The 24067-nt window shown below is 41.6% G+C and overlaps 1 protein-coding gene across 2 annotated transcripts in view; it reads right to left on the bottom strand.

Annotated features, from left to right (window-relative positions):
* Positions 1-23042, bottom strand: part of FBXL5 (F-box and leucine rich repeat protein 5) — a 35745-nt gene extending 12703 nt beyond the window's left edge. Inside the window, exons 1-8 of one of the 2 annotated variants that reach the window (XM_040557211.1) lie at positions 22800-23042; positions 9924-10139; positions 8050-8145; positions 6523-6706; positions 4154-4336; positions 1571-1696; positions 491-639; positions 219-301 (exon numbers count right to left, since the gene is read on the bottom strand). In XM_040557211.1, coding sequence (XP_040413145.1) covers positions 219-301; positions 491-639; positions 1571-1696; positions 4154-4336; positions 6523-6706; positions 8050-8145; positions 9924-10139; positions 22800-22883 — 1121 coding nt within the window. In that variant the 5' untranslated portion in view covers positions 22884-23042. The remainder of the gene's footprint in view (positions 1-218; positions 302-490; positions 640-1570; positions 1697-4153; positions 4337-6522; positions 6707-8049; positions 8146-9923; positions 10140-22799) is intronic. The other variant, XM_040557212.1, reaches the window with a different exon arrangement.
* Between the last annotated feature and the right edge of the window lie 1025 nt (positions 23043-24067).

Genomic DNA, 24067 nt, shown 5'->3' with positions numbered 1-24067 from the left:
ATCTATACTTTGATAAATTTGTAGTAGTTAAGACAGAAGGTTGTAAACAGCAAAGCATAACTTTGTAGTGGCCGTTTCATTCACGTGTTGCTCCGGTTTAGTCCTTTGTTCTGTGTGAACCCTGACCGATTTATTTCGGTCTCATGCTGGCAATGGAGCAAGGACACGCTTGAATGTTTTCTCCCCTTTTGTTTATTCTTAAAAACAAGTTAACTAACCTTTCGAATGCAGAGTCTGAAATATCAGTTTGAGTGAGATCCAAATATTCCAAGTTGGGACAAAGCTCCAAGATCTGTCTAACCTGGAAAATGAAGAATAATCAGCAAAATCTAGCCAAGGTTGCAAACAATGTCAGAGACAACATATGAATTTACATTCTTTTAAGTTGCAACTTGTTTTCACAACCAGCGTGCTTTAAACTTGGGCACATCAGTTACTAATTCCAGGCTGCACAGCCGCAATTATTAAATGCTGGTTTCAAGTTACATACCATTTTGCTAGACACTGCAGAACTGTAGGCTAGTACTAATGTCTTCACTGAGGAGCCTACATATGGGAGGACATTTTGAATTAAGCCATGAAGGAAACGTTTTTCCATTTGTGCTATATTAATGGCAAGTGAATCTTCAGCTGCTTCTTCTGAAAAATAAAAAACCAAAGAGGAAGACTTAATATTTTAAGTCATTTGGAATCTACAGTGTCCGCTTACATCACTAAAGTTATCAGGAAACCAAAGAAAGCCTAACAAAGCTTAGGTTTCAGAAAGTACCCTACATCAAAACTTTTGCTGAATTCTAGTTCCATACTTCAGCCCCATCTTTAAAATTTTGTCTTTCCAACAATCCTGAAGATTTTAACACCAACAGCAAGTAAAAATAGTTAAAGACTTAACAGAAAATTAACATTTAAGGACTCTGAGAAACATTTACTACAGATTGTGTGCTATTCAAAGCAGTCTGGGGCAGCTATTTCCACTGACTTGCTTAATAAATTGAAATACAATATCTAGGGGCATACCACATCCCGTGATGTAAAAACTTATGACAAGTTTTACTTTAAATCTAGAATGCATTAGGATGCAGTATGATTCACCCAAACTTTCTAAAAGATAAAGTCTACCTTTTACCTCCTTCCTAACTCCAGAAGTATCCCCATAACTCTTCTTTCACCTGTGCTCATGGTTGCTATCTCCTAGATGAGCTATTTCAGCACACCAAAACCAGCTGCCTTTTTGTTGTTGTTAAAGTCTCCCCTGGCTTCTTTATCCATCTGAGAGTCAGGATGAGATGGAAATAGGGAAAAAATGCACTCCTTTCAGGAACACTAAGTAGTTCCTAGACAAAACTTCAAGTTCTTTTTTAATGTATAAATCTATTTGGCTTAGAAAGCATTTAATCTAGATAAGAAAGTACGTGTTGCTGTATCTGTCATTAGTTTCATGTACGTGGAATCAACTACAAAAAAACAGTAGTTGAAATTGATTTTATACAAGAGACTCCATTTTATGAGTTCATTATAGCTATGTAATCTGTAGAAAAAAAGAACTTCATCAAAATCAGAATTTACTTACCAGATTCATCTATGTCAGCATCTTCATCCCATTCCTGGAAAGCACGACTTTCATCTTTTCTATTTTTCACCCATTCCTCATCAGGTTCTGTCTCAGTATCTGCTGCAGGACCACTATACCAATCACCTACTCACCGAGAGAGGGAGATGAGCACAAACTTTTCTTATTAGAGCAGAAAACAGCAATAACTTCTCAGTATACTGTGAAGTATCTAAAGATATGAAATAAAATAATAAATTTTGCATTCATCTCAACTAAGGTTGACCTGACTCTGGACATAACTCATGTTTGGTTGATATTTTAAAGCTAGAGATTCCTGAAACAACTGCAGTACCATTACACAGCTCGTTGCCTATTATGTTATTCCTGAGACATGCCTTCTGTCCTTATTTCCTTAGTAGGGACCAATGATTTTAAAAATAACAGAAATGGTTATGGAGTACCTGGACTGTGTAAGTGCTCAGGTTCTTTATGGTCGCTAAATTAACCACAAGCTTCTTGTTTAGCATTTGGTTTGAGGCATTTCTGTTTTCCTTCGGAAACCCACAACCATATAGTCAATCAGTATGTATTTTACTAGTCCATTTTTAGTCACTGCACATGACAACTCCAGGAGCACAAACCCCAAATCCCAGAAGGAGCCTACTTACAACAGCTGTACAACACAATTATAATCTATACGACTCCAATCAAGAGATAATTGTTTTCTAGAACATCTGGATAAACGCAAGTATCAGGACAGCTCTTCTGTTTTAGCTGGGAGGGAATCCCATTCTCCCCAAAAGCTACTGCACAGGCACAAGTTATGGGTACGCTGTAGTGTTGGGCTCGGGATAAGCATGTCTGCTGCCTCCCTTAGTGTAGATATTCTTAAGGCAGGAAGAGCTTATCCCACTACCTCACTAGCGGGAAATCCTATTATCCCACAAAAAAGAGCAACCCCTGTTAAATAGTTTCTTATTCAAGCAACACAGACAAGTGACAATGAAATCCTAACTATTTGTCAACCAACTGAAGGAAAGGGCTTTGGTGACATTTCTCATCTACTTTATCCCACCTTCGTAATACACAGAAAGACTCAAAAACCCTCCCTGTATGAGAAAAAAGTTAGAAATTAAACCAATTCTGTAGATTTTTATTTTTTTTTAAACACCCCCCCCCTCCCCTTGGCAGTAATTCCTATTTGAGAAGCTTCCACCCAGTTTAGAGCACTTCTCCACAAACGACTGCGTTAGTAAGTATAGACAGTACGTCATGGGAATGGCTTCCTGTTGTGCCAAAACCAGGTTCAGGAATAAGCCAATTTAAGCAGATGCCAATTATCTCTTTTGTGTGGCATGTAAGTATAAAGTTAACTAGGTTTCAGAAGAAAATTCAACGAATTTGAACTCTGAAACCTCCCCAAATACCCACTCTGTCTGCTCCAGCTCTGGGACCAATCTATTATTGTAAGTTAGATTTATTCGGCCAAACAAATTAATTCCAAACACAAAGTCATTTAACTCTTCTCTGCCCTGTACAGACTTTAGAAGCCATAAAGATACAAAGAGAAAAAAAGTTCTTAGCTTTTAGGTCAAGAATTTAAGTTATAAACTAACTTTATTAAAATCTTAAAAGACATAAAATATTGCTTATTAAAAAACACAATCATCTCAACCACAGGCACAGCATCAATTGTGTAGCCTGCAATGCCATCCTCCAGTGATTGTTTAATATTCACACAAGTCTGCACAAATACAAATATTTGTATTTTAAGCTACAGATACGCTCCGATGACTCATAACTGGCCTTTACAGAATACAGAGTATTTTGTCTGTTTGAACAGGTGCTTTTGCAAAGGTTACGTTTCTCAATAGAAAATTTTAAAGAACACAAGTCTGAGGAACAGAAGCTGGAGCACACCACTTCTTAGTCCTTACTGCAGTACAAGGTAAGATATTTAAAGAACCAATAATAAAACTAACACATGCAGTTTCTTTGAAGTTTGAATATAAAAAGCAAGAATAGGTCACAATGAAGTGCTACAATTCTGTCGTTCTGAGCTTCAACTCTGCAGTTTGGTGTGAGTCACAAGGCAAACCTCCCCAAGGAAAGCATACTAGTCAGGAACTAACAAAAATGTATTTTATTTCCACCTAGTAACACAATAATATGAATATATTACAGAAATAGTAACAGCAACATTTAGAACTCAAAATCCCTACACTATAATTAAGATGTGGTACCAGTGAGCACACTTATTAACACAAGACAACAAACCTCAGTAAAACTAATAAACAGTTTGTATGTAAGAGCTATTCATGAGTAATGACCAACTCAGTGTTTAGTTTCTTCATACCTCCATCTTGCTGTTTTTGTTTTCTTTAATTGATGCTGCTTGTTGTTTTGTGTTTTTTTGTGTTTTTTTTTTTTTTATTAATTCATCCAAGTTTCAAGGCAGTTCCTGCCAAAAGCATACAACCCTTCCAACATGCACAGCTTTCAGGATCACTGTATGACACGACAGCTAATAAAACATTATTTGCTATTGATTCAAACTCTATAATTGACATGCTTTCAAAGAAAGAATTAAATTTAACTTACCTCTGGCCCAGCGAACAGGATAAAGATGTTTCCAAAGAGATCCAGTTTTAGCCAACTGTGACCATTCAGTGCTTACTTGACTACACTGACATAACTCTTGGGGGTTAAGGTAACTGAAAATGGTCACCATTACTTCAGGAGGAAGATTAGTAATATTTGTGGTGTGCCCTGTTACTTCAGTTTCTGAAATATAGAAAGTTTGTGTTAAGTGAAGTAAATCCTCATAGCTTTAAATAGTAACGGTGTAACTACATTCTGACTACATCAATGAAAAAAATGTATTAGTATTTTAAACAATTGTTTGACAAAAGAAACAAAGAAAATGGGTGTTGTTTTGTCTTTAAAAAGCTTCCTCTGTAATATCACCTTCAAAAAAAGCTTAGTTTTCTGTTTGCCATTTTCCAACTGGCTAGGTTGCCCCCCCCCCCCCCCCCCCCCCAGCTCTGATCCCACAAGACTCCGAGAAAGCCCTACACAAAAATAAACTGCTCCTACTCTACCACAGCAAGACAGCAAATACTGCTTTCGTAACTGGAAAGCTTTAAAAATATGCCTTATGTCACACATGATATATATACCTGCTTTGCCAGATTCCCAATAAATAGTATCAGCACACAAAGTCTACCAGCTGGGCCCACTCTCACTGAAAGCACTCAACCTCTTGACTGGGACACAGCAAGAAATCCATACTTAGCTGTTTGTAGCTGTCTTTTTTATTTCTAGCTTTAACTGGAAATATAAGCAATTAAGGTGACACTAAATATTAGGTCAGACACTAAAAATCAACTATTATAATCTATACTTTAATGGACAATAGTAGAAACCATCTCCAATAGCTCTCCTTTATTGTCACAGTACCTAAAGATCTGTAAACTGTAATGTATTTAGTGCTTTGGTTAGATGTGTTTTTTTGTTTCTTTCTTTTTGCTGTTTTAGAGAATTTTCAATGCTTTGTATAGTCAAATTACTTGAGAAAAAAATATTTCCAAAATGTTTTTAAGGAGTCCTTAGAAATAGCAGATTTCACAAATTAGTACGACACAAAGTACGTAAGACTTTACTGTGAGACACGGACCAGGTTTCTCTTCTTTGCAGAAAAGCTTCAAAGGTGACCATAACAAAAATAATTTGCCCTATCATAATCCGTTACTACTTTAAAAACCAAGATGTGTAACTACAATTTCAACTGATGAATCAATGTATTTATCTGGACACCTGGCAAGTCATTGCAGATAGACTACAGGGAATTTCACACTAAAATTCTGCTAGAACTGCACAAGACTACAGCTGTGATATTTTCTTCCTTTTCTAAGAAACAAACAAAAGATATACTCCCCTTCCCCTAAAGTCTAGAACACAGCTGTTGCAGAGTTAGAACTGTCCCAAAACTGCAATTTCAGCTAGACATAATAGCAAGCAAAGCCATAAAGCTACTTTTGTCCTGTTCAGTTGTTCAGACTCAAACAGTATCTTACACCATAAAACAGCAATGTTTTCTGAAGGCTTGACCTGAAGGGTAGAAAATGACCAGTTCAGTAGTTCAAAAGTCAAGTTTCGTCAAAAAAATGGTTCCAGAACAGTTTTTCAAGTTTTTCTGATGAGAGCACCACACCTTATCAAAACCAAAGAGTAAGCTATTTGTCAGTCTCACCCCAGTATTACACTTGTGGTACATTAATCCTTCTTCCTTGGTACATTAACTCTTCTTCATTTGTTAAGAGTGAGAACAGTAAGCATGGAGGATGCAGGCTGTTTCAACAGTCAGAATACAAGCCTGAAGTGCACTTCAGTAGCATTTATTCTACGTTTCATCAGGAAAGGTAGAGTTAGATGAATGCAAATTAAATACCCACTTTCAGAATGCACGTTTCATCTGACCTACTCACACACTGTACAGATTCATACCCTTGCACTAACTCCACAAACACAGCTCCTTCCTTTCTGATTCCCCAGATTAACTGTAAATATTGTCAGTTGACCAACTATCCTGCGTTACTAAACCATCAATAGAAAAAGCTTACAAAACAGGCCTGAAAAACAACAATTAAAGGCAGAGTCTGCAAACAGAAAATGTAATTTTTATGGAAGTATGAAATTAAAATTTAAGTATCGTTTCTACCTGTTTATTGTATCAAGTATTATCACAGGAGGGAGGAAAGGGGAAGAAGTCTGAGAAAAGATAAACAGTATCAGATACGGTAAAGTTTGCCAAAAGCCTGTATGATATAGTAAGTCTTCAAGTTTCAAAACTGTTTTGAAGAAATTTCTACTTTACAAAAATTATTTTAACTAAAGTACTGTACTGGTAGATATGCTACTGGTGTGGCTTTTTAGGCAAAAACTGCTTTCACTTTAATTAAATGCTTCACCTTGATCTGCCTTCTCATCCACAGAATACTTAAAGACCTTCTGAAGCTCTTCAGCTTGATTCCACTTACTAAGACCTCTGAATTCTGCAGCCTCCTTTTGTGAGCAGTGTTGTGCAATTACTTTCTTCTTAATATCTTTCAGTTCTTCGTAAGTAAAGTATTCCATCAACATTGGCTGAAAAACCTAAAGCAAAAAAAAAAATAGTGCAGTGCTGACACAGATCTACCAGGACAGAAATTTCCTGCTTCCATTCCTCCCCGAGCACAACATGGCGTACGTAGATGGTCCTGTCCTTAGGTTCATTTCAGTTTTAAGTTCTAACCCTGTGCTTGCTAATGGGTCACTGAAGAGCCTCAGGCATGCTGTTTACCTGTTTTCCCCAACAGAAAAGGGAAGTGACTAAACTAAACAACTTATCAATGTACTCACACGGAAGGCAAAGTGGCAAGGCAGAAAAAACATGAGGGAAGATTTCTCTTAGACCTCGGAAGATTTGTTCTCTCCAGAAGATGCTTCCCAGTTTTCGGATACCCATAAATCATCAGACTGGCAGTACTAGTCTTTATGTTTCAAATATAGGTCAGAGGCTGTTTGGGAGTGTCAGTTTGAGTCATGAAGCACGGGTTTATAGGACTTCTTTTAAGTTTTGCTAGGCCATACGACAATTGCACTTTCTTTTAGACTTGCACTCTTGCACATTTAGAAGTTATGCAACACATCATAAGTTTAAGAGCAAACAGTATTTTAAAGACTTTTTTAAAAGAAAAAGGGAGGATTTTTTTTTAATATTTGTGCAGGTCTAGCAAGTCACAATAATGGTACCAAAGTTTACAGTAATGCATTCTATTTCTGTTACTTACTGTTCCCATAGTTTTACAATTTTCAGGCACCTTAATACTACATCTTCTGTTTTATAAATGGATTGTTTTATACTGTTAAACCATCTGTATGACAACGTCATGAAACAAGTTAAGCACAATACCATGCTTTATACTGACGCTGTTCGTTCCTCTACCTGAGCCCTACTGCGATATTCTGCATACTTCATGTAACTAAACCCTTGCTTAAAGGTTATTTGTAATAAAAACAATTGCACGTACACATATGTAAGTAACACAAACCTTTAATTATCCCTCTAATCATATAATGTTAATCATTTCAACTTTTCAGCAGTATTTTAATCCACCACCACCAGTCAAAAGGTGGCAATCGCATACCATGTGTCAAGTAACTTCCTGTTAAGCAGCTATAGCTGCTGTAAACAAATTCCAGCCCCGGTGGACTTGTTACCAACTTTCAAAAGGGCCGTGATTTCACCATAAATTTTCAATATATTCACTGTTCTAGAACGTGTCACATACCATTTACAGAACAGAACAATGACACCACAGTCCTGAATGCAAATCGGCATAATAATTAAAACAGAATTGTGGAAAAAAAACCTCAATCTCTTAAGTCCTTTGTCTCTGCACAGTCATTTCAAACCACAAGGAAGATCAGCGTAGTATTTGAGGAGAACTACCTACCTCCTCTTCCTCTTTCATATGAGGAAGGAAATCCCTGGTAAAGGCTTCCAATCTCTCCTTCAGCTGTTTCGCATAGTTTAGCTGTTCGTATTCATTCTGAAAAGAAAGAAAAGATTTAACTGTTATCTAATCCTGTCCACCCGTTCAGGGGTTGAACTATTAAACCGCTGTTTCAACATAAAGAGCATGTATGCAGTATGTTCTGTGATGCTGTTTGCTGTATTTAGTAGTAAGAATGTGTTAACTTTAAGTTTCTTGACAAGCTGACAGTCTGTATTGACCTGCTTCTAGACAGAACAAAGTATTATCTTCCTGCCAGATTCCAGTTTATTTTGTTATCAGATATTAATTAGCTTGTCTAATCACATTTTTACTTTAGAGCAAAGACCTGAAGCCTGCCAGTCTACAGTCTAACCCAAAGTTCAAAGTAGTTATAGACTAATCTAAATATTTGCATATTTTGCCCAAGAATCCTTCCAGGATATAGTAATTCCATTTCATCTTCTAACTGCATATATTTTACATTAGTTACTCTACAATCAAGTTTCAAAATTATAATCACAAATTATAGTCCTATGTGTTTTCTATATAAAATGTATGTATTTACTTTTGAAGTGGAAAGAACTTCAAAATAGAGACGTGACTTTAATATTAAATTTTTTCCAAACTCATCTATCAATTTATTAGCTTGTTCTTTGTGCCAGCAATAAGTTGGTTCTTTAGCCTGTCCCATAATTGCAACATACAGAAGTTCCTCATAGTTCTTACAGTAAATGTTGCAAGTTTTTCTTTTCAAGCTTCTACAACATTAAGAAACCCTGTTATAGGAAAATCCTAAGCTATCAGTTTAAATCAAACTAATCACAAAAAAAGAAGTTAAACAATTAACATATCTAAAGGAAGTTAGAAAAAGTCTTTTTTTCCATATAAGAAGTCAATATAAGCAACAGAATAACACTAACACCCTATTATAGAGGCTATAACACAAATCCAAATGTTCATTTTCTCTCTCCTTCACATTCCTTCATGTTCCAATTCATTACCGGAAACAAAACAAATTTTAAGGTTTGATATTCACAGGAAAAAATTATGTGCAAGATTCCAGTTCAAAAACCACTCTAGATATCAAATATGCTGTTGACTGATTACATTTTACTATTTTTCTTACTGAAAATACAGAACATCTACACATTTCTAAATGTCAAATTATTAATGGAGTCTACCATTCTTAGAGCTAAGGAAGGGGGAGTTGAACTGTGTACCCCAGAGAAATTATACAGCATAATCAAGATGAATTGCTCTCCAGCAGAATCCAACATGAAAAAGCCAGCTGGAGAAGGAACATGTGGAGTTACTCAAGGACTGGAACTCCAGCAGCATTACCGAGCAACAGATTACTGGAAGGAGTGCACTACTTGCTAACAGAATAAAACAATGCACTTTTTTTTTTTGCCTAGGTCCTGTAATGATCTCCACTTGTGACAACAATACAGTTCTATGTGCCCCCCAGAAAAAATACTCGGGCTTTCCTAAAAAGATAATAAAAACTAGAGTTTCTAGTCAAACTGTTGCACCAATTAGCAGAGCAGTCATATTTGAAACTCTCACATTGTCGTCTCCAAAATATCTCCAGTTATGCAGTGATGGACTTCTCTATGTCACAAAATAGATCCCTGAAAAGAGTTTTTACTAGAGATTTAGTAACTGCAGTGAATGGTAAAAGAATCTCAGACGGCGAGTGGAAAAATCAAGCAATAACAAGTGTTTCACTTCTTCCTAATTTATTTTTAGAGAAAATTAAGAAAAGTTGAAGCAAACTAACGTGCAATCACAGTACGATTTCCTTAGGACAAGTCCTTTTAGAGTCTGCTTACCTTTACATTCTTTAACCCTTTCTCAAACAGGCTAAGCATCTCAGAGAGTTTGTTGTCCGAGTGCACGTTGTACACTGTCCGGCTCCGTTGCTGAAGTAAGCCAATGATACACTCATTTTCAATCTGCTCATGCATTTTGAATTCCTTGAACGTGGCATAGAGGGACTGCAGAAGAGCCCGGAAGTCATTGTTGTTGGAGAAGTTGGTCTTGGACAGCTAAGAGAAAGAAAAGCTCATAAAAACCAAAGAAGAACATACCAAGGTCAAGTTAAACCATTAGAACAGGTATTACACCCAGTTATTCACTGTTCCCACTACTTTCAACATAAAAGCTGAAAACCTTCTGTTATAAAGAAAACTGGCAAAAATGAGATTTGAGTGTTCAGTTCAAGCAACTCACTTCAAAGATATCAAAAATTAGGGTAATTAATGCTCTTGAAGCTTCCAATCTTCAAGCACAGGAGATTAAGATCACATATCCAAGCACATATATAGGAACACACCGTTTTTATTTTAACAAAACTTCCCCATAACTTAGCTAATTGTTGCAACAGAATATAATTCAAGACAACTTCTTCCAGACACAGGCAGAATTAATATTGGCACTTGAATAGGATAGATTAGCAAAGATTTCTAACATCCACGTATTAATATGACTTCGGGAATTATTTAGAGAATTTATAACTATCTTAACCTTTATGGCTGACTTGCCATTTGATTTTTATTTTTTAACAAGAACTGACAAAAGTTTCATGCAAAACCCTCAAACTTGTTTTTAAAAAAAACTTCCAAGAACTCATTATGCACAGCTGTTTCACGTATAGGTTTCCTCCTACAGTTCATTAAAACAGTAAACCATCCACAGTCAATTCTTAACTCCCAAAGCAAGCTACCCAAACAGCTTTACTACCATGTTGTGCTTTGTGAATAAGGTTAAGTAAACTAAGGGATTTCATTGCGCAATTCTTTGATTTCCAACAGCAGCTATGTAACTGTATTTCCCACTACAGGCTCTGAAAAAAAATGAAGCTATAAACCTCAGAAACATTACAAGGAACTAATTACAAGATAACTGCAGAAGTTTCACAAGGCATAATGTATGCAATAATGTACACTTTGAGAAGAGTTTCTAATTGCCAAAAAGGAGATTACATTTGACCAGGCAAATGCTGAAGGCAACCCTCTCATTCCACATGGATACAGAGAGCTTAAGACAGCAGTTAAGTAGCAGGGTAACTTTTAAAAAAGAAAGATTTTCCTCGAAAGAGCGATGTTATTATAGCATTAGTTTTAGAAGCCAGTAAAGTCAGAGCTGTATTGAAGGAACATAAACCAACCTTGGGAAACCCTGAAATAAACAGATGTAGGAAGATTTCCTGGCAGAAATCAAGGCAACCTCCCCAGCCTGGCAGCTAACCAAAAGGTCCAGCCACTTCCCGAGGTCTGTGTGCAGGTGCTCGCTGATAAAGCTGTTATCAGCAGCCCTGGAGCTCACCTTACGTACGGCCCACAAGGAGGACTGAGTTTTAGCCAGCGTACACAAACGGCGTAAGCTGTTTGAAAAGGTTTCCCATGGACTGAGAGCTGACAGATCAAGATAGCGCAAAGACCTAAGTTACCTGGTAACCCATTTTTACATACATACATGCAGACACGGTCATCATAAACAGCATTTTCAAACTGTGTTTCCCTTTGGTGAATGTTAAAAAAAATGGTATTTTTCCATTCTTATGTCTTATCGTGTGTGGCTTCAAGAACCGCAGTCCACAGCGGTACACAAGAGCAAGCATTCTACAAGTAAAAATATTTTAATTCAATTCAGAAAACAAGCCACTGAAACATTTCAGAAGTGTTTTGGTCACCAAAAAAAATCCCAAAACTAAGCTTTTTGTTGGAAATGGGAAACAGATGCATACTTTCATTTACTACCTGCATAGCTCAATGCTAACCATGAGCTGCGACTCCCAAAATGCCAATCACTTAGAGAACAAACCGAACGAAGGCACTGCCCCGTCCTGACAGCGCAGCGTCACCTCCGGGCAGCCACAGCAGGGGCAGGGAAAGCTGGACACCTGCCAGGGGCTTACACAACTCCCCGGCAGTCACGGCGTGCTCTACTTGCACACGAGCAAAGCGACTGCCATTAGGGAAACACACTGACTTAGCCTCTGCTGAGAGCAGAAATAGGGTAAAATTAAATTTTTTTCAGTATCTTTCGGACCAGCTACCGACAGGTCAGGATCAACTTCTCTCCGTTCGTGATGCTGTGTCTGGATACACTCCTCACCTTCAGCCATTTGCCACTCCGACTTCAGCGATGGTGCGGCTTGCTTTCTGGTCTAGCATCTCTCTTCACCAAGGGCTGTCTCAAAACTGTTCATTCAGCCCGTAAGGACGCACAATACCTGCAGTCAGTCCCAAGCACCCTTTTCCCCAATAATCTTACTCGTTCCCAAAAGCTTAGCTGTTTGACATAAAAACTGAGACGAGACTGATGAAGTGTGCAGCAGGAGGGTTAGAGAGAAATGTATTTTGCTGGTGGGTACAGGAAAAAAAAATCACAGATTTGGTTCTGATACGAAATAGTATTTTCTCTTACTCCTGACTCAAACCTTTTCAACACAAATACTTCTGTTGTACCTATTTACCGTCATCAGCAAACATGGAATAAGCGAAGAATCCACTTGTGCATTCAATTTAAGAGTTCCTATCGTAAGTGCCTTGTTAGAGAAGCCACTGGAACGTGAAATACCCGCATACTCTGCCCCTCTCTGCTACTGGGGCTTCCAGCAGATAGCCAAGAGATTAAGAACTATGGAGAGGATGTCGAAAGCTTAATGACTGTACTTGAATCAGCAACTGCTACATTAAAAAGGTCAGCTGAAGCTGAAGAAAGCTGGCTTTTCAGAGGCCAGGTAGCCTAGCAACAAAGTCACTCGGTCAGATCTGCAATTTCATTACCGGGCCTGATGAAGTCTTAGGACGAGCACCAAGAGCATTAGCAGAGGGCAGCTGCTCCTCCCCAAGGCCCGCTTTTTGCCAGCTCTAGGCGAGGGAAAACCAGTGCAGAAGTTGTGCAGTGCAAGAAGGAAACTGCCTCCCCAGGCTCAGGTAGACAATCCTAAGAGAGTGGCAGGGTGGAGGACATGGACTGTATTACATTTGCCGACTGGTTAAAAACACGAAGCACAGTACGTGTGAGATCCCTGAGCTGACTTGCACCACTAAACTGATTAGCGCTGCTGCAGGTATTAGGGGTATCTGGGAGCTTGCTGTCCTTCTGAAGACACCACGTTTAAACAAGTCCACGTTTGTACGTCTTAGACTGAGCCAACAGCACGTCTGGTAAGGGGTATGCAATACAAGCTAGCTCAGGAGCAGCATCACAGACACCAAAGAGAAACTCCTGGTGCCTCCCGAGGTCTTGTCCTGGAGCTCCAGGAGACAGCCACCAGCCGGAGCACCGGGCCAAGCAAGGTGCGGTGCCAGTCACTGCCACCTCTGGTCCAGCTCAGGGACCTCTGATCTAAGCGCACGAGCGGCCAGCAGCTGTAAAAACTGAATGCAAACTTGATTTTTAATTTCAAGCTCTTAAAAAGAGATCTGTCAAGTTATCACCTCTGTTTCATGAATACGGTGGAAAACGCATCAGTAATTCAAGGGCAGCTGCAGTGCCAGCAGTGAGGGGAAGCAGGAGGTTGCAGAACGGCCCGAATCTGTTCCATATCACAGCACAGCAAGGAGACAGACATACTAACTTAGAGCGCTGTTCTCCTCTAAAGTTCTTTGTACCTAAATTGTCAACTTACACCTTCACAGTATAAGATACTTAAAATGATGACAAATAAGAGAAGAAAATCAGAAATGCAGGCTTTCCAGCGATGCTAAAAAAAAGATGTATATTAAGATTATGACAAAGTAGAACGTAAAGTTTTCTGCCATTGACTCAAGACCAGGTAACTCCATCCTCCCTTTGCAGGAAAAGACAGTAATGTTGAATTACACAATCACTTAATGGACCTAATTTTTTAAATCTCAAATTACTCGAAGAATCGCTACACATGGTAGAGATCTCTGTACCTCACCATTTTAGGTGAGGGCCCGACTCCCTGTCCCACAGAGCCACTAACACACTCAGGACAAACGTACAGAGACACAGCAAACAAACACCCTTCCTTACTGTAAGCTGTCACCTCGTGTGAATAAATAAGCCACTCCAGTAACACCACTCCAATAAAACCACTCCAACTGCACAGTAACTAAGTCACTGAACAAAACACCGTATTTAGTTTCCTCCTGCAAGCATTTTACATATTTACCAATAAAGCTCACGAAGATGTCTTCCTATAAGAAGGAAATTCACATTTCTGGCAAGTGCGTTTACTGCGAGTTAGCTCAAACAGTTATTTCCTAATGTCTATGCCAAAAATATGTTGAATAAGCAGAGGTTTGCTTCTTCCTTAAAAATATCCAAGCACACAATCAACAGGTAAGGAGGAAAGCAGCAAACAGGAACAAGTAAGAAGTATGCTGCTCTTAACAGACTAGCAGCACAAGAAGCAAAGCCTATATTCTGTGCAAACTTTTCAGGTTATGAGTATCTTGCTATATTCCCAACTACAGGCTGGAAAATAAAAAACCTCAAGAAAGAACAGGAAAGGGCAAATTGCATTTCCACTCTGCCCAAAGGTTTTACACCTTTAAGGTAAAATTACTAAGAATAAAGCTAAAAGTTCACCAAACACTATTTCATACAAAGGCTTTCCCCATCAGTACCCAGAACTCCTCAACAGCCTTTAACCCTAAGAATTCACTCAGGAACAACAACAAGAAAATAACTTAAAGTTTTTTGTTTTGTTTTTGTTTGTTTTTTTCTTTTCTCATGCATCAACACAAGTAACATTTTCGATAGCTCATTACCGTATATTTTTTATTTCCATCTATAATCACTGTGCTTACGACTTACACAAGCAGCTGATTGGCACTGGAGTTGAAATACCAAAATTGTAAATATTCCTGATGATCAAAGCAGACCACATTTCTACCACTTGTTAAATCAGGTTTAAAAACTCACTAAATATACTAAAATATTTTTCATTGTTCAGCAGGCAGACCACTGATTTAAAAGCTGACATTTTTAAAACAGAAAAGTACTGGGGGGACCGGAGAGGAAAGCAACGCAGCATTACCAGGCAGCCGCAAGTTTTCACTCACGCATTTTTAGGTATTACCATTTCACATATGCATTAGCACTAAAACTGAAAGGACAGAAACGTGGACTCTGCAGAGATGATATCTCTGTTTTATGAGGAAGAAAATGAAGGGTCAAAGACCAGAACAAGGTGTGCCTGTATCAATACCAAGAGCACGTGCTTTCAGGTTACACTTCATCCACCGTAAATTAGGGAGTGGGATGGAGGAAGAAACACCCAGAAGCAGCAGCCCTGCCCCTGCTTCCAGCTGTACCTTCCTTCCTACCCTTTCCCTGGAATGTGCCCCAGCAATTACGCAGCTGCAGGACGAACCAGATCACTTCTACTGATCCACGAAGAAGCGCACGGTGCCTCTTCAGCAGGTTCCTCTCTCACCTGGTCAGGGCACTAGGCTGAGCGACAGCCTGCAGTGACATCCGGGTGCATCAACGTCTGTCTGAGACCACAAGGAGTTCAGTTCTTGAACTTAGCTAAACTACTTCACAATCCAGCTTTTCAGATGTATAAAGCCTTAAATCAGACGACTCATACAGGTTTTGTTGTTGTTTTTTAAACTCCGGGTGCTTTCTTAGCTGTGGGTCTACCCAAATTAAGAGTAATTAGTAAGGCAGGACAGGACCTGCCCAGCCCATGGAGGGACTCGTGAAGAAATTTAAAACTTTCAAAAGCTCCTAACTTGTTTTCTGGGTAATCCTGTCCTCTATACAATCTCATCAATAGTTTTGTGGCTTAAGCAAAACAAAATCTTGAAATAGCATTTGGGGGACCCACCGCATTAACACAAAGATTAAGGGTATTTTTAAGGGTAATTTTCCCCTCCAAGAGCACCGGCAACAGTGCAGGTAAAGTCTCGTACTCCGTATTTTGAAAGGCTGTGGTCAAGCTGATAAATGCCAAGCATGACAGAAGAGTGGACCTAAAAAATAAACTGAAATATTTTCATTTTTATTGAGGTCTTCCATCTCTCTCTCTCATGCTACAGACGCAATCAATTTCTGCCACTAAATACCTATAAGAAAGTTTTGGGTTCATGAAGGACTTTTCACAAAGACCTAAGTAACTGCGCAGCACTGCACCAGAATTTTCAATGAGGCAGCTCCTACGAGTGTCAGACCTCCTCAGGGACTCAAGCAGAGCACATGGCCAGGAAAGCAGAGCTAAGATCATCCGAGTCTTCTCCACCACGCGGTTTCCGCAAGAAGAACTCTACCAGGCATGAAGAGATCCAGGTATTCATCATGGTTGCAGAGATGAACCCAAAGAAACACCAAAGAAAAGTCTAGTGAAGATATGAAACACATGGGCCTCATATGAAAGTAGAATGAACACTTGCAGTGATGTTATTCAGTTGTGTAGCAGCATTTCTCACGCACTTTTAATATTCCTTACAAGATTTTTCCTTTTTTGTATTCTCTCACAGGTAGATTCCTCCTAAGCCACGGCCTTTTGTCTGTCTGTCTGGGAGCATCTGAAGTCCCAAGGGTGAAACAAAGCTAGCCTCAAGGCTCCCCTCCATGCCCTCGCTGCAGTAACTCAAGCCACAGGCACAGCAAAAATACCTCTGCTTCTCTGCACCGGCCTCACTGCAATTCCCTAACACAATCAAACATTGGCACTGAAAAAAAAAAGTCACTTTAGGCATGCACTGCAAAAACAAGGAGAGCCACCACTCTCTGAAGAATTACAGCTTACACTATATTTAATCAACTGTATCAGAAATTATAAAGCATACCCTCAGGTAAGTGCGTGCCACCTGTACGAACGCCAGTACACGCTAATTACAGTTTCTAGCTTTTTTAAGGCATCAGTTTGGGGTTTTCTGTGTGTTTTTTTTTGGTTAGGTGTTTTTTGTTTGTTTTGTTGTTTTTTTTTCTTTTTTTGATGCCACAGACTAGAAAAGGAATAAATTGTTGTTGCTTAAAACAGAGAAGGGCAGAGGTGAGTTGTTACTGCTCTCCACAGCAGGCTGGAACAAAGGACAAAAGATCAGAGCTACACATGAAGGGTGAACAGAAAACTTTCTTTTACAATTTGAGGGCAAAAACAGGTGCTGAGCAATTACCCAGGGAAAAAACCTGCTGCTGTGTCTGGCATAAGAAAACATCCGGGGATAGCTTATGATAGCGAAAGAGAGAGATAAAGGAGAGAAGCATCCAAGAAGTAAGAAAAAAACTTTTCACTAGAGAAATAATAGAGATAGGAGGGCTTGATGAAGCAGCAGGATCTAAAATAGGAGTAAAATTATGCAGGTCTGAAAAGACTCAAACTCCAAACACAGATGTCCCTCATTTAAATCTCCTTTGGCACTTTACTTAAAATGCATTTGCTTTAAAAGCAGTTACTTAAAACATATTGTCATTTTCAGATTCATCTTCAAAATGTTCTTCTGCATGAAGAATTAGATCGAGGCTGTTATTTCCCAGTAGGCACAGCAAGAAGTTACCGAACTATTCAGCATCTAACAGACAAGACGGAAAGAGGGCTGGGGGAGTCTGATAAAATAGTTCAAGGCACGGACAGCAAATTTTTCACACATCTCTGGACACCAACATGGAGGCTTAATTCCCTTCCACCTGCCTGCAAGGCCCAGCTAGCTGACCATTTGCAACTTATTAACCCTGACCATCCTAATTAGCCATTTACTTATTCTAAATCTAGGTAAGAATGAAAGCAGGTTCCCAATGCATCACAATGTTAATTGGTAATAACTAAATATTACGAATATCTAAATCGACACACACTAATTGCCATTCATTTCCCACCGCTTCTTTAATGTACCCAAATCCCTTTTCAGTGTTTCAGAAAAAAACGAAAGCTTTACTAATTATTTTATTAGAAACAGACTTATCTTCATGGAACAGTCATTCTGTTCTTAGGGATATCAGGCAGAAAATACTTCTGGCTTTGAAATGGAAAGTCAAAATGGTAATTGTTTAATGTTTCAGTCCCCCTGCTGCCATAAAAAGCGCAGTCTTGTGCGGTCACCTAATTCCCTGATCAATGCTTTACAACATCAATTCAACTTAATCCAGAAGAGTTTTTCTCTCCCCAGCTGGTTGATCTTACTGTAAGAACATCACAAATCTAACATTTAAAAACTATTCGTTCCCTTCAGCAGAGCCCCAAACTTGCAAAGTAGAGAAATGACTGAAGCACAGCAGAAAGCTATTGAAACAGACAAAGGTGAAAGAAACTTGAGTTATCAAAAGGCACAATTATTAGGAAATGGAGAGCGGAACTGTTAGCTATGTGGACGTTTAGAAAAGAATCCTACAAAACCAACCAAGAACGTAACACCGCTGGTAACAGAATAGGATTTACAATATAAATAAGGAGGACTCATTCACAAGTAACAGAGGACACACCAAAAAAGAAAACAGCAAAAACGTCAATGTAGACGGATTAAAAAAAAAAATATACTGTCTATACACTTAAATATACGATTTAACAGGAAAGGCAGAAAGATGACAACAGGAAAATTGTCATCTCAGCTTTAGTCTTCATAAGGAAGTTAAGACAATATTTATATTTACAGCAACTAACTTTTAAGAAACGGTCAGAAACGTAGGCTAGAAAACAAAAAGACCAGTTAAATCTTTATACGAGTTCAACGTATTCCAGTCAGCAGAACACGACAGAATTGACCCAAATTTTCCCGAAGAACTAGCCAAAGTAATTACTGAACCATTAGAAGTAACGGCTGAGATCTTCTGCAGAAAGGGGAGATCACAGAAGACCGAAGTCAGGCAAACCTAGGAAAAACCCTAGACGTGTTTGCTCCAACACCCAACGGTTGCACAACGCAGCGGAGCTGCTGGAGCAGATGTTTACTCCTGCAGGGGCTAGCCCTGCTCCCTCCTCCCGCACCGCCAACCTGGCTCTGGAGCTCGTCTGACCTCTTAGCGAGCCAGTTTTACTGAACTGCCTTTCGCTTGGGTGAACTCGCTGCTCATCAAGCGGCCAGACGAGCAATAATTAACCCTTCCCGAAGCAGCTAGCTGTCACATCCATTTGCTCACAGTATTGAATCTTACTGAATCTCGCGCTAATTTTGTGAGGCAGTGAGAAAGATTTCAGAGCAAGTTACCCATCAGCAACACGGCATTACAGCATTCAGGCCATGACTGTGCTTCCTTTTGCTTATACAGCCTGGGTTTGCTGGGTAATTTAGCAGGTTCATCTCAGGAAAGCCTGAACATAACCCTCTGCTTAGAAAACACATTCTTCAGCTGCAAAACCACCACGAGACAAGTTTGAAATCCCCTCCAGCGATACCAGGTGTCTCATCTGGGGTAGGCTCAGCCAAAATTTTATTCCAGGTGTGCATCTAGACCGGTCGCTATTTCAGTAGCCCGGAACTTGAAGTAACAACCAGATTCTTTTTCAAAAAGGAATCTCATTTCCATTTGGTATGATAACCAATCTTCTTAGGAGGAAGATGATACGTTACGCGTTACAGGCCATGATTTCTCTATTTTTTTCATCTTGTTTTGCTTTACAGTGTTTCAGCAAACTAACACAGCGTACAGGAAACCACACGGCAGCTCAAGCACCTGGCAGCAGAGCTCTGAAAACAGCTACCGATGTTTACAGCTAAAGCAGGATGGCATTTTTAACACGTAATCGGCAGCGATGTCTGCTGCCTCGTGACAGACAGGATACGTTCGGCCACAGCATGGAAAGGTAGAAAGCTGCTAAAAACACGATCTGCAAGTGGTGCGTCCACAAGGTCATAATGCAGCCACAGAAATGGTTTCTGCTGGACACCACCACGCTGATGAGGATAACTACAAGCTGCCATGGATCTGACAGTCCTCAGATAGGCACAGGGAAGCCCGAAGTGAGTATGTGGCTATTAAAAAAGACTGCAGAGCACCATATCCAACATGCATCAGCTCTCCTCAACACCAGCAGCGACTCGTTTTGCACAACAGATTTCAGGCAAAAGTAGATGTAATTAGGCTGAGGTTTCCCAGTAGCTCAAGCCAATCTGGCTGCTGGCTGCCACGGTCCCACCCTCTGCCTTGCGTTGGCTTCAGTGCTCATCTGACAAGCTCTTACTGGCAACACAACATCAGCAGAAAAATTACCCCGCTTAAAAAAAAAAAAAAGAAAAAATGTTTTCTGCCAGCTTAGAGCCTTTGTGAGTCATTAAGCGCCGACGGGAGCAAGGGAGGCACAGCCTCAGCAGCAGCCAGACAGCTTGCAGTGTCGCGGGCAGCAGCGAGGAGAGCTGACAAAAGCAACAAGTACACTGAGGTGCAGCCGGCGGGACCCCCGCGTATGGTTGGGTGCCTCGGTTTGCTTAGTCCAGGAAGCAGGTAACTCAGACGGGGGACGTGGCTACGATTTGTAAATACCTTCCTGACAACGAAGGGCAGTGGACTAGAGATAGGCAAACGCTATCAGCTCTATTTGTAGCAAAGATGATGTCAGGCGTTATGAAAACCATTTTCACTGTAGGGACTGTTACCCTAGCGCTCCTCTCCCTGTAGGGGCGTACTTCCCCGAGGACTTACCAGACCACGTGACAGACGCGAGAGCTTTGTGGGTTTCCTTACAAAACAGAATTTTGGTTATTCTTACTACGCAAGTCCCGGGCGCTGTGTTCAGTGCAGCTGAAATGCCAGTTACGAATGCAGCAAAAGCAGGAAGAAATCATTGCTAGCAACAGTTAAGAGACAAGGATAACTTCTAAAGAGACACATCAAACTTCCTAACATGTCTGATTCCCTGTCCTGCCTCACACCAAGTTCTGGAGGAACAAAATAAACTACAGCTCTCAGTCCTCACCTAATATTTAAGTACCTGCTTACTCTAGCTGTCAATAACCTTACAGCTGATGCCCTGAAAAGCACAAAAGCACCCATCTCACCCTCACTAACATTTGGGGGAATTTACTACAGGGAGGAACTAACCTGACAGCAACTATGTAACACCACACAGGGCACATGAGGAATGGTAGGTAATATATAATTCCCAAAATTAAAGACCACTCAAGGGCAAACTAAATTTACAAAGCGCATGGCTTTACAGATTGTAATTGACACGTAAGCAGAACTAACGTCTCATCTAATTACATCATCTCAATCACACGAGGGAAGTCAAACAGATCACAGATTTTTTTCTGATGCAAAGCTAGCGTTACTCAAATACAGAGGTCACAGGCACAGCCTTCAAGCTCTGAAACGGGGTTAAAGGATGCAAGATTGAACACTTCAAAAATATACACAGACACATAAATCCCCATGGCTACACTTCTTCAAAAGAAGAAGCAAGCAAGCAGACTCCTGTACATTAAAAAAAATTAGGAAGATGAGAGACTATGTTCATTGCAGGCTGGGTAGTTTTAATCAAATTTGCCAATATTTAAGAAAGCAAAAATTCCTGCCCAGGAAGTTTTACTTTCAGCAAGTCACAGTAAATTTGATCAAAACTTTGTGGGAGGTTCAAAGTAACAGCCATGCCTCTCTAGGGATCAGAAATCCAGGAGCATCAGCGAACGACTACAGTCTCTGGTGCTTCAAGCAAACCCTGTTCAGCAACTGCGAACACCACGCTCAATACTGCAGCAGGGGGCAAGGGGAGAGAAGTCCCACGTGGTCGCTTCGTGTGAAGTCCCCTCTGTTAAGATATCACAAACTTCTGTGCAGCCACAGATTAAAACCAACAAAACAACCCTGACCGCAAACACACTCAGAGTTAGCGACCGGAACAGGCCCGCAGCGGGGCCTGCCGAGCCCCGGGGCAGGACAGGGGGGCACGGGGAAGGGAAAGGAGGACTCCCCTGTCCTGCCTGCAGCTGTAAGCTGCTGCACTGCCCCTCCTCTAACTTCTGCCTCCTTTCTAAGCGCCTGCTAGCCCACCTGAGTGTGCAAACAGCCACTTATGCTCACAGATGGGAAGCACTACTTCTTTTCTCGGGGTGCTGGCTCTGAAGTATTTGCCCGTAGCCCTTCATAGAATTGTTAGGGTTGGAAAAGACCTTCAAGATCACCTGGTCCAACCATCCCCCTACCACCAGAGTCACCACTAAACCATGTCCCTAAGCACCACGTCCAACCCCAACCTTTCCTTGAACACCCCCAGGGACAGTGACTCCACCACCTCCCCGGGCAACCCATCCCAATGCCTGACTGCTCTTTCCGAGAAGAAATGTCTCCTCATTTCCAGCCTGAACGTCCCCTGGCGCAACTTGAGGCCGTTCCCTCTAGTCCTATCACCGGGTACCTGAGAGAAGGGCCGACCCCCAGCTCCCCACACCTTCCCTGCAGGCAGCTGTAGGGCGCAGTAAGGTCTCCCCTGAGCCCCCTCCTCCCCAGACCAAACACCCCCAGCTCCTCACAGCAGCCAACTTCGCCTTACAGGAACGCCCCAGCCTGCGCTACTGAGCACGAAGCGCATAAAAAGCGACAAATCCGGGGTAAAACTCTTTTCACCCCAAACCTCCACCGACACCCCCCGGCCCTCCCCGGGGCACCCGGAGCCGCTGAGGGCGCGCACGCACCCCCCGTGACGGGGCGGGGAGGGGAGGGGCGGGGCGGGGAGGGGGGTCCCGGGGCCGGGGGCGCTGAGGGGAGGGGGCGCGCTGACAGCTGCGCACTCTCCAAAACCCCTCCGGGGAGCGGGGCAGAGGCCGGCCCCGCCCGCCCGCCGCCGTTACCTTGTCGCAGTAGAGGCCGACGAGCTGCTTCATCCGCCAGTGCGGCGCCGAGAAGACGTCCACCTCCTCGGGGAAGGGAGCCATGTTCTCCCCATAGAGCCCCGCCGGCACCGGCGGCGCTAACGGCGGCGGCGGCGACACCCCCCCCAACACGCATGCGCGGGGAGGGGGGGGGGGAAGGCGGGAGCGGCCCGGTGCCACGTGACCGCCGCCGCCGCCCCGCCGCCGCCGCTGCTCGGGGTGGGCGGCGCGCATGCGCAGTGGGAGTGGCGCGGTGGTGTGAGGCGGGGAGCGCGGCCAGGCCCCAGAAGGTGGGGGGGGGGGGAGCTGAGGAGGGGGTCCACAACACGGCTGTCCCTCACCCCTAGGGTGTCTGTGCTGGAGGCACTGCGCCTTCTAAACATGGTGTTAAACGCGGGAGCAGTAGAAATTGACTGTGTTGACATGCGATGAATAAAAATGCCCCCCCTCTCTTCCCCCCCAAAATGGAGTGGGTGACCGTATGTGCATATGTGAGGAAAGGAAGAGTGTCTGCAAAGGAACCGGTGTTTGGGGGGAAGATGGACGTGTCCCCCACCGGGCTGCTGTGGGGATCTTCTCCCAGCCCCTGGCAGCAGTGGTGGCAGCTCCCTGACGTCCATGCCGTCCTTGTTTCTCCTTGCTTCGTGTCTGAGACAAAAGGAGCAGGAACACCGGCCTTGGGTGCTCACCCGCTCCTATCGAAACAAAAGAAGCAGGAATGCTCAGCAGAATTGAGATTACAAGTTAATTTGGCAAAAGGCGTTCGTAACTGTCGAACGACCTGCCAGTACGTAACCAACGTCCCCAAATTGCATTTTCAACCGTACAGTACATGCAGCACAACTTCCTGGCTGAAAACTCCTCCATGCAAAGTCAGTGGCGTATGTTTGATAGACTAAAAGCTGGCTAGGGTAAAAATCTAAGCAACTACTTGTAAGCAAATTGAAATACTTTGAGCAAAGGCACACATACGTCTTAGCCCCGTACTCCTCACTGTACTAATGCTCGGGAATAAAATGTGAAATCTTTGGTAAAATTCATAGATAATGAGGAGAGATCACGTGTTCAGGATTATCTAGATCACACAGCACACATAATCCTTTTATCTCTTTATCTATGGAAACGATGCTTAAGCAATTGCAGCACTGGGTGTTTCCTTTTCCATTCATCCTTTCCGCTTCCAAGAACTTTTGAGCATGTTGACCTACTTAGTCATATTTGACAAAGGTGCACAAATCTTGGAAGAT

This window comes from Cygnus olor, chromosome 4, assembly GCF_009769625.2.
Source record: "Cygnus olor isolate bCygOlo1 chromosome 4, bCygOlo1.pri.v2, whole genome shotgun sequence".
In the NCBI taxonomy this organism is placed as follows: domain Eukaryota; kingdom Metazoa; phylum Chordata; class Aves; order Anseriformes; family Anatidae; genus Cygnus; species Cygnus olor.
This window is presented reverse-complemented; position numbering and strand designations above follow the sequence as displayed.